Source organism: Camelus ferus, chromosome 4 (assembly GCF_009834535.1).
Source record: "Camelus ferus isolate YT-003-E chromosome 4, BCGSAC_Cfer_1.0, whole genome shotgun sequence".
Classification (NCBI taxonomy): domain Eukaryota; kingdom Metazoa; phylum Chordata; class Mammalia; order Artiodactyla; family Camelidae; genus Camelus; species Camelus ferus.
In genome coordinates this window covers 40,081,689-40,093,761 of record NC_045699.1, presented here as the reverse complement: position 1 = coordinate 40,093,761, position 12,073 = coordinate 40,081,689, and the positions used below count along the sequence as shown (strand labels likewise).

Sequence of the window (12,073 nt, the reverse complement as noted above, 5' to 3'; positions counted from 1 at the left end):
TGCTGCTTTGAACTTCCTTATACATATATTTGGGTATATTTTTAGCCACTGGATACATTTCTAGAAGTGGAATTGTTGAGTAAAATAAATATAACAAATCTAACAAAACAAATACAAGATCCATATGAGGAAAACTGCAAAACTCAGATGAACGAAATAAAAAAAAAGAACTAAGTAAATGAAGACATATTCCACATTCACAGACAGGAAGAGTCGATGTTGTCAAGATGCCAGATCTTCCTAAACTGATCCATAGATTCAATGCAATCCCAATCAAAATTCCAGCAAGTTACTTAATGGATATTGGCAAGATGTTTCTAAAGTTTATATTGAGAGGCAAAAGACTCAGAATAGCCAACATAATATTGAAGAAGAGCAAGGCTGGAGGATTGACACTTCCTGACTCAAGACTTACTATAAAGCTACAGTAAGCAAGATACTGTGCTACTGGAAAAAGAATAGACAAATAGATCAACGGAACAGAATAATGGAACACAATAGAGAGTGCAGGAATAGACCTCCATAAATATATAGTCTACTGAGTCTTTGACAAAGGAGCAAAGGCACAATAATGGAGCAAAGACATTCTCTTCAACAATGGTGCTAAAATAAATGAACATCCACAAGCAAAAAAACTGATTTAGACACAGGCCTTACACTCTTCACGAAAGCTAATTCAAAATGGATCATAGACCTAAATTTAAAATGCAACACTATAAAAGTCCAAAAAGAGAAAAAACACTTAGATGACTTTTTAAGATACTTTTTACATACCACACAAAAGCACAATTATTGGAAGAAATAATTGATAAGCTGGACTTCATTAAAATTAAAAACCTCTGCTCTACAAAAGACAATGTGTAAAAGAATTAGAAGACAAGCCAAAGAGTGGGAGAAAATATTTGCACTTATGAGATACTTCTCATAAAAGACTGTTATCCAAAAATGTGCAAAAATTCTTAAAATTCAATAAGACAATCTGATTGAAAAATGGGCCAAAGATCTTAATGGACACCTCATCAAAGAAGATATACAGATAACAAATAAGCAAAGGTAATTCAATTATATATTATCAGGGAAATACAAATCAAAACAAGAATAAGGAGTTACCACTGCACATCTACTTATAATAACCAAAATCAAGAATAGTGACACCACCAAATAATGGAAAGGAACTCAACATTACTGCTGATGGAAACTCAAGACTACAGCCACTTTGGAAGACAGTTTGGCTGTTTCTTATAAAATGAAACATACTCTTATCAGCTGTTGTGCTCCTTGATATTTACCCAAAGGAATGTAAAGTTATGTCCCCACAAAAACCTGCATATGGATATTTATAACTGCTCTATTCATAATTTTACATGAATAAAGTTTATCCATAAAAACTTTACATTCCAATTTTACAGCCAAAACTTGGAAGCAACTCAAATGTCCTGTAGTAGGTGGTGGAAAAACAAACTGTGTTATATCAGACAATGGAATATTCTTCAGTGCCAAAAAGAAATGTGCTATCAAGTCCTGAAATGACATGGAGGAAGCTTAAATGCATGCTACTAAGTGAAAGATACCAACCTAAAAAACCTATATACACTATAATTCAAACTCTATGACATTCTGGAAAAGGCAAAACTAGGGACACTGGACAAAGATCAGTGCTTGCTAGGGCTTGAGTTTGACAGGAGAGAGAGGAACAGAAGATTTTAGGGCAGTGTAAATACTCTATGATATTCACTATATGATACCATAATGACAGATACATGCCATGCATTTGTCCAAACCTATTTAATGTAAAACACCAAGGGTGAACCATAATGGGAACTGCAGACTTTGGGTAATTATGATGTGTCAATGTAGGTTTATCAATTCTAACAACTGTCCCACTCTGGTGGAGAATACTAATGGGGAAGGCTATGCATGGGTGGATACAGGAGGTATACAGGAAATCTCTGCAGCTTTCTATCAGTTCTTCTGTGACTGCTGCAAGATGAATAAAGTCTTTAAAAAGTAATAACAGTTTAAAATGAGACTGACATCAAAGAGACTAAGTTTTCATTCACCATTTTTATCCCTGCATTTTTAAGAAAACTTACTTTTTAAAATTCACACACTGACTGCTAAAAATATATCTAAACTCCTTGAGAAAATTATAAGCTTTATTTTACCTCCAATAGTCTAAATATCTGTAACTAATCTCATACATCCTAATTTAACAGGTACATATTATCGATCAGTCTCATTAATGTACCCAAACTTCTTTTCAATTACTTTAAATATGCCAGTTGAACAACCTGAAGATGACAGATGTCAAAAATGCTACCTACCAAGTAATAGAGGACTTCCTTTTATTTGTCTTAAATTTCTTAAGCTCAAAATGCAAAGGAAGTTGCCTGATACTTACTGAGGTCCAGAATTTCACATATATCATATTCACTTTATACTGCTTACAACTTACAAAATTGAAATCACATGCTTCTCAGATTTCATCTTTCTAAGTCATTACAGTTTCCACCTGTGATTATTTTAGGTGGAAATAATCTTCTCTGGTCCTAACTTGTAGACATTTAAGTATAATAAGAATATAAGTACAAATGGCTTTCCTGGTCTCTTTTCCCTTTTATTGGTTATGCTTGGCTGTAATGCACTGAAACAGTTTGGCAAATTATATCCATGGTTTAATCTAGCCGGTTTAATCCAGCCTGCTGCTTATTTTTGTAAATAGGTATTACCAGAATATAGCCATGCCCATTCACTGCACAGTGTTGATAGCTGCTTTCATGCTAAAACAGCATAGTTGGGTACTTGTGACAGGCAACTTCAAGGCTAAAATATCTACTGTCTGGCCCTTTACATAAAAAGCTTGCTGACTATTACACTGGATTAATCTCTTAGACTCTTGCATTCCTTTATCTATCTATATATAGACATTTTAATCAGCTATTTTAATTCCTGTTACTCTATACATATTCCCTGCATTGTAGGATATAAATTCTCCCTAATCATATACTGATAGAGCAGCCTAAAGCAAAGTAAGTTAGCCATTTCTTTCCTCAGAGTATTACCACCTCCCTTTTTGTGGTACTCTAGGTACCCATCCTAGATTCCAGCATACCTATCAGGTCAAAACAAAAGTAAACTATGCTGAAAAAAAAAAACTTCATAATCACATGTTTACAATGGGAAATCACATACATCTTTGTCCTTCCTCATATACTGACAAACTTCACAAGAAGTATCAGACAACAGTAAATAGGCAGGAGGACATTTGGGAAGGAATCGAAAAATCTAAGCCTTGTAGCTAAAATCAACCTGTATCTAAAGTTGGATTATAAAAAACAGCAAAACGTGTAGAATGCCTTTCTTTCCTTCTTTCTTAAACTAAATTCCTGGCACCCCTCTGTCTTAAGAATCTCAGAATCCCAGTTTGATTTCCTCAAATAAAGAAGTCTAAAAGAACGATATTGAGCAAACTGTACAATGTCTGCTAGTGAACTGGGTCACTATAATCTAAAAGGCCAAAAAGAAGCATGTAGGTTTCTCTTAGGTCTCTTGTTTTCACTTTGAAAAAACAGTTTAGTAGTATGAACCGGGTCCATACCACAGCACACAGAAGAAAGGCCAGGCTATCACTGCTTCCCCCTATCCTTATTCCTATACTTCAGGCACAAAATCTACAGCACTACCATGTGAGCGTTGTCTTGTTCCCTCTCTAGTAACCATTCCCCTTAGACTCTTTGGTAGTTGTTAGAAATGTCTTTCTTTAAATTTTAAAATAGATTTGTGACTGAGGTTTGAAAGTCTGTAAGGCAGAGAAAAATTACTGGTGTAAAAGGAAGCTGAAAGGGCTGGCTATAGTCTATTTAGAACTAAATCAGCAAAACATGTCCAGTCTAATTTAACAAACCTCTATATTTATGATCCTAGGCTCAAAGTGTCAGTCAGTTAACAAAATATAAAGATCTTAGTAAAAGCAAATATATGATAAATATAAAATCAAGTATTATTATGATTTTCAACTAACTCCACTTTTTATTTGCTACAGGATTTAAAAGACAAATGCATCAATATAATTATAAATCTGTCACTGGCTACACAACATATAATAATGATATAATTAGTGACATCAGTAACAAAATGGAGGGGGTGAAGCAGTAAGCAGTAGTTTTTGTATGCAATTAAAGTTAAGTTGGTGTCAATTTTAAAAAGATTGTCAACTTTACAATGTCATAGGTTATCTCCAAGATTAACTAATAGGAAAACATCTACAGAACAAGCATATGTGGAAAAGAGAAGGGCATCAAAACATGTCACAACAAAAAAATCAATTAAATACAAATGAAGGTAAGTAAGGGAGGAAAAAAGGGACGAAAAAGCTATAAGACATATATACAGAAAAGTAAGTAACAAAATGACAAAAGTAAATCATTCCCTATCAATATTTATTTTAAATGTAAATGGTTTAAACTTCACAAAGATATAAACTGATAGAATGGATTTAAAAAATGACCAAACTTATGCTGTCTGCAAGAGATTCACTTTAGATCTAAAGACGCAAGCAATTCAGAAAACAGGAATGGCTACAGTAGTGTCAGTCAAAACAGACTAAGTCAAAGCCTGTTACAAGAGACAAGAGATTATATAATGATAAAAGATCACTTCATCAAGAAGATTTAACATATATGCACTAAACATGAACGATCAAAAATATAAGAAACATTGACAAAGTTGAGGGAAGAAATAGTTCTACAATAACATGAGACTTCAATACCCCACTTTCAATAACTGACAGAACCACCAGGGAAAAGATCAATAAGGAAACTGAGGACTAGAACAACACTATCAACAAACTGGACCAGAGACATAAACAGAACTCTCCCATCTTCTTACATGCACATAGAATATTCTCCAGGACACACCATATTTTAGGCCACATAACAAGAGTCAAAACTTTTTTAAAGATTTAAACCATACAAAGCATCTTTTCAAATCAAAATGGAATGAAACTAGAAATCAACAGCAGAATGAAATATGCAAAATTACAAATACTTAGAGATTAACACATTCACTATTAAACGAGTCAAAGAAGAAATCACAAGGGAAGTAAGAAAATCTTGAAACAAGTGATAATGAAAACACATACCAAAATTTACAGGATACAGCAAAAGCGATGTTAAGGGAAATTTATAGCTATAAACACCTACACTGAAAAAGAAAGATCCCAAATCAACAACCTAACTTTACACCTTAAAGAACTAAAAAAAGGTACAAACTGAACAAAAAGTTAGCAGATGTAAGGAAATGAAGATTAGAGCAGAGAAAGAAAATAGAGAATTGAAAAACAAAACAAAAAAAACAACAAAAGAGTTGGTTCTTCAAAAAGAGGAACAAAATTAAAGAAACTTTAGCTGGACTGAGATAGAAAAAATTCGAGTAAAATCAGAAATAATAGCCAAGACATCACCACCAATTCTACCAAAATAAGGATTTTTATGCCAACAAATTGGATAACCTAGATAAAGTGGGCAAATTCTTAGAATCACAAACCTATCAACACTGTGTTTTGAAGAAACAGAAAAAAAAAAAACAGACCTATAACTAGTGTGGAAAGTGAATCAATAATCAAAAATCTCTCAACAAATAAAAGCCCATGATCAGATGGCTTCACTAGTGAATTCTACCAAACATTTAAAGAAGAATTAACACAAAATTTTCTCAAACTCTTCTAAAATACTGAAAAGAAAGGAACACTTTCGAGCTCATTTTTAGGACATTACTCTGATACCAAAACCAGACAAAAAAATACTACAAGAAAACTACAGATCAATATGAACACTGATCCAAAAATCCTCAATAAAATACTAGCAAAGAAAATTCAACAGCACATTAAAAAGATTATACATCATGACCCAGGAGGATTTATCCCTGAAATGGAAGAATGGCTGAACATATGAAAGCAGATCAATGTAATGCATCACATTAACTATATGAAGAGAAAAAAATAACACATGATCATCTCAATTGATGAAAAGCATTTAGAAAATTCAACACGTATCTGTAATAAAAACACTCAAAAATTAGAAACAGAAGGAAACAACCTCAAAATAATAAAGGTCATATATGAAGAAACCACAGCATACTCAATGCAAAAGACTGAAAGCTTTTCCTGTATCATCAGAATAAAGGGTGCCCACTTAAATTACTTCTGTTCAACATAATATTGGGAATTCCAGACACAGCGAATTAGACAAAAAAAAGAAATAAAAGGCATCCAAATTGGAAAGGATGAAGTAAAACTGCCTATGTTCTAAGATTAAGTGATCTTATACGTAGAAAATCTTAACAATTCCACACACAAAATGCAAGAACTAATATACAAATTCATCAAAGTTGCAGGATACAAAAATCAACTTGGAAAAACCAATTAAGTTTCTATAAACTAACAAAGAACAATCAAAGAAGGAAATTAAGAAAATAATTCCATTTATAATAGCATCAAAAAGAATAAACTTAACCAAAAGTAAAAGACATATACTGAAAACTAAAAAATGCTGCTGAAATAAATTAAAGGCAGATAAATGAAAAGACACCTTGTGTTCATGGATTGGAAGACTATGTTGTCACTACTGAAAACATTTGCAGACTCAATGGAATCCATATCAAAATCTCAATAGCATCTTTCATAAAAATAGAAATATTCATCTTAAAATTCATACAGAATCTCAAAGGACTCCAAATCACCAAAACAATGTAGAAGTTGGATGCCTCACACTTCCTGATTTCAAAACTTACTATGAAACAGTATGGTACTGGCATAAAGACAGACACAGACCAAGAAAATGGAACAGAAAGCCCACAAATAAACCCTCACGTATATGGCCAAATGATTTTTTGACAAGCGTGTCAAGACTAGTCAAAGACTGGGAAAGGACAGTCTTTTTCAATGAATAATGCTCAAAAAACTAAATATCCACATGCAAAAGAATAAAGCTAGATCCTTACCTTACACCATATCCAAAAACTAACTCAAAGTGGTTCCTAATAGCTAAAAGTATAAAATTCTTTGGAAAAATGTACAGAAAAAGATTCATGACACTGGATTTGGTAATAATTTCTTAGATATGACAACAAAAGCACAGGCAACAAAGATAAATTAGAGTTAATCACAATTTAAAACTGTTGTGCATCAAAGGACACTATCAAGAGTGATGAATAAAGCAATCTACAACATAAGAGCAAATATTTGTAAATCATTGTATCTGATAAGCAGTTAATATCTAGAAAAATATTAACAACACAACAAATCTCCCACAACTTAAAAAAAAACACAACCTAATTAAAAGATGTGCAAAGGACCTAAACAGACATTTCTCCAAAGAAATATATAAACTGCCAATAAGTACATGAAAATGTGCTCAACATCACTAATCATGAGGGAAATGCAATTCTAAGCTAGAATTAAATACTATTCCACACCTGTTAGGATGGCTATTACTTAAAAAAAAGAAGAAAATAACAAGTGTTGGTGAACGGGTAGAGAAATTGGAACACTTGCGCATTGCTGATGGGAATATAAAATGATGCAACTGCTATAGAAAACAGTAGGGCACTTACTCAAAAAAACAAAAATAGAATAATCCAGCAATTCCATTTCTGGATATATACCCCTAAAAATTTAAAGCAAGGACTCAAACAGGTATCTGTACACCAACATTCACAGCAGCATTATTACGACAGCCAAACGTCCAACAACACATGAATGGATAAACAATATATGATTTATACATAAAATGGAATTGAGTCTTAAAAATAAATGAAATTCTGATGTACACTATAACATAGGTCAACATGAAGACATTATGCTAAGTAAAATAAGCCAGTCGTAAAAACACAATGTATGATTCTACTTACAAGAGTTACCAAGAATAGTCAAATTCCTAGAGACATAACACAGAATGATGACTGCCATGGGCTTGGGGGAGGAGAGATTGTGAGTATTATTGTCTAAAGGATAGAGTTTCAGTTTGTGAAGATGATAAAGTTCTGGAGATAGATGGTGGTGATGGTCACACAAAAATGTGAACGTACTTAATGCCACTGAATTATACACTTAAAAATGATAAATTTTATGTTACGTATATTTTACTACGAGAAATCTGAAACATGGCATTTTTTAGCTGCAGAACTACTGGGAAAATCACACAAAACAGACAATACATACCTGGGCATCCTTATATCCATGAAAACCATGGCCTTAGAGAGTTCCACATTGAAGTGCATAGGTACCAAAATATGTTGTGCAGATACATTGAGTTTTCGTGCTTCTTTCCAATTATCACCTAATTACAGATATAGTACATGTTTAACACATGTATAATTTGAAAAACACACTAAACCTAAAATTACCATTAATACTTCATAGTCATACAGTGATATGAGGAAATTTTCCTACATCTAAATAATCTTAATGCCACATTCCCAGGTACACATAATCAGCAGGTAAATTCTTTTCCCTTTCATCAGTTTTTCTTCTGTGGCTGCAAGACTGTTTTAATAGGAAAAAATGCTTATTAAAATGTTAACAACAACATAGTTTTAATCAAATCTACCATTCATCCTTGACAGTCACTATGCCAACCAGATACGTTACTCAAAAAACAACGTGGCTACAAGACAATAATGTAAAGGGTAGGGAAAGTGCAGTTCTTCAGTATTAAATATGAAAAGCTATCATTTATTCAAGATTTATAACTGGCACTATCCTAGGCAATGTTTAAATTTTCATTTAATTCTCACAATGATGTATTATCAACCCATTTGAGAAAAATGACAATGAAAGGAATTTATAACTTGCTTATGGTCAAAAAGCTAGTGAATAATAAAGCTGGAATTGGCATCCAGGTCTGCTAACATGTGACCCTCTGGCAACATTCACTGCAGTGTTACAAGCCTAGATGTTTAGTAAAGAAATGGCTAAATAACTGACAGCATAGCCTTAGAACGTTAGGTAGCCAATAAAAATCATGAATTTAAGTGCCCAAAATATTACTGGTAAATAAAAGGAAAGTCAGTATATGAAACTATATAAACCACGTTAAAAACGCATTCACAAATACTCCCACTCGTAACCACTGCACAAGCACACCCCATATGTTCATAGGTACGTGCACTGAAAAAAACACCAAAAGGATATGCACTGAAATATCAACAAGCTCATGTGTGAGCAGTAAGATAAAGGATGATGTTTTTGTTTTCCTGTATTGTCCAGATTTTCTAAACAGTATGTCTATATCAGAGAGAAATAACTTAAAAAATTTATAACAAGACGAATGGGATCTGTATAATACAAAGCAGTTTCATATAAATCACCCCCATTTGAACCTAATATACCTACCTTTAGTCAATTAAAGCCTCAGTCAAGTAAAACTAACCCAGTGAAAGATTAGACTCTTGGAGATAGGTAGTAAATGGACTTCATTACAATTTTTGAAATTCCAACAGTATTGCAATAAATAAAATACCTCCTTCACTTCTCAAGTTAGATATAAAGATAAGATATTTAGAAGCATGTTTCATTTATCAAGAAGAGTCTGACAATTACATAAAGTAACCCCAATGTCAAAAAAAACCTGACCCCCCAAAAGATTTAATTATTTAAGAATAGTTAATGCTTATCAAAAATAACTCCAAGGAATTCCAATAATATTCAGATAATAATTATGAAATACTTCAAAAAATCTTTAAAAAGCATCTCAATATCTTAAGTATTAAATACGGCTCATGGACTTTTGAAAACTAATGACCAAAATGTGTCACATACCAAAATACAGTAATGTATTCCTTGAAAATTAATTTATGGATTTTCTATAAATAATTTGCATTTATCACCCACTATACTTCTAGGATCATTCTATAACTGAAATATGATAAAAACAGAAACCAAGTTCACTACTCTGAAGCAAATACAATTAAAAAAATCAAATGTTTCAGTCCTATATAAACTAACATTTTTAATAACCATTACTTTAGGATCTCACTGCTTCTCCTTTTATTAGTTAGCTCAGATAATTAAAATTTGATCGTATACATACATACAGATCTCTAAAACAGCCACCCATCCAATTCGTTGAATTATCTCAAGTGCTCACTAACACTCTAGGGATTCAGAAGCAGTATGACAAGATGGAAAGAGGGCTCAATTGGTCTGGGCCCTTTATGTACTTTAGTGGCTCCTGACAAGAAATTGCTGGCTCTGGTCACTTCATTTGAAAAACTAGATCCAGATTAGAGACTCCTGTTTACACACCAAAGTGAATAAGGTAAAAGTGTGTCTAAGATAGTAACCTTCTTTAATCTTTGTGTGGCTGTTTGTGGCCAGGGCTATCAGAGTCCCCTCAGCTGGTTACCTCTGGCCTTGAGCAGCCTCTTCTGGTCATCCCACTGTGTAATACAAGTATCACTTTAAATATGCACCAGTGTTTTCCAGCCTGTCCAAATGTTGGAAGAAACTGGTCTAGATGAGGATTTTTCAATTTCAGCATTACTGATATCTGGGCCAAATTAGTCTATTGTCTGGTGCTTTTCCCCTACATTGTACAATGTTTAGTAGCATCCCTGACCTCCACTCACTAGATGCTAACAGTGCCCCAACTCCCCACCTGTGACAACCAAAAATGTCTCCAGAAATTGACAACATCTCGAGGGGTAAAAATCATTCCTAGATGAAATATTGCTCCTAGGCAGTATCTACTATCACTTCTAATTCAAAAATATAAAAGTTCTCACATATTTTGGATGAAGGTCTTCAGAGAAACTGTCTAAAAACCTAATTAATCACTTCAGAAAAAGAATCGACAAGTAACACATTGTATACTTACCAACTCTGCTGTAAAGCAGCTGTATGCTTGTAAGCTGAATTTCAAAGGAATCATAAGCTCTATCCATTATCTCTTCAAGTTTGGGGCCACCTTGTTTTAAATCTGGTAATTCTGAACGAATTTTACTTGTCACCTTGAAGTTAATTTTAATAATTTAGACTATGCAAAATACTTCAAAATGAAAATATAAAGTTTTTATCTTTCAAACTACAATAGAAAAATTTAACAGAAGATAAATTCACTAGCTGACATATAAGATTATTAGAAATATCTTTATATCATCATGATATATATATAGTGAGAAGGCCAGGGATAAAGTAAATGTTTATATATTAAGTTGTATTTCTCAATTGTTTATATTAAAGAAGGGGAACCAAGTCAGTCCTGATGAATAATACATCTAAAATTTTTTTTAAATCTTAGAAGCCTTTTTATTAAAGACAAAATTAAGAGACAAATATAGCTTATAAAATCTTTCTATGGCATGATGACAGATACTTAGATAACTATAACAATAAGCAAGAGTCCAGGATTAAATATTAAGATAGCTGAATGTTAGCCCCAACTCTGCTATTTATGTGACCCCAAGCAAGTTATATTGGTACCACCCCTTTCCTGGTGTACTATACATACTACTTTTTTCACTTAAGTATCTTGGAGATCACTTCACAGCAGTATATTCATTCATCTTATTCATTCATATATATATGTGTGTGTGTGTATTTGTTTAATTTTAACATTTTCCCCCTCTATTTTACATAGCTCTTATGAAGCAGACAATCAAAACTGATTATCTGTTTGAAAGGCAATAAATTTTAGAGAAAAGGTTAAGCAAATTGCCTAAGGTCACAAAACTAGATAGATAGATACCCTTACTCCTGACCACTCTACCTTTCCACTGGCTCTTTCTACTATACCACACTGCCAATGAACCAATTCCAAAACAAAATTCAAATATGAATAATATCTGTATTAAATTTTTATTATAAATGTAAATCTAGCAGTGTCTACATATTTACCAACTGAAGAGTTCAAAAAAAAAAAGAATAAAGGAGAATCTCAATATCAAGAAAAGGCACATATTTTTTAGGTAGCCATAAAGAGCATCCCAATATTATTCATCCTTCTTGGATCTTTAAATTGTTAGAGCTATTCCTCTACTTTTATTGATCTAGAGCAGTGCTGTCCAACGGAGCTTT

General features: G+C 32.8%; 1 protein-coding gene across 4 annotated transcripts in view; it reads right to left on the bottom strand.

Moving 5' to 3' along the window:
- Positions 1-12,073, bottom strand: part of VPS13A (vacuolar protein sorting 13 homolog A) — a 201,661-nt gene that overhangs the window by 134,940 nt on the left and 54,648 nt on the right. For all 4 annotated transcript variants that reach the window (XR_004319289.1, XM_032477879.1, XM_032477880.1 and 1 more), the window contains exons 21-22: positions 10,875-11,007; positions 8,219-8,336 (exon numbers count right to left, since the gene is read on the bottom strand). Coding sequence is in view for 3 of the 4 variants with exons in the window: in XM_032477879.1 (XP_032333770.1) it covers positions 8,219-8,336; positions 10,875-11,007 (251 nt within the window). In the remaining variant the exon portion in view is untranslated. The remainder of the gene's footprint in view (positions 1-8,218; positions 8,337-10,874; positions 11,008-12,073) is intronic.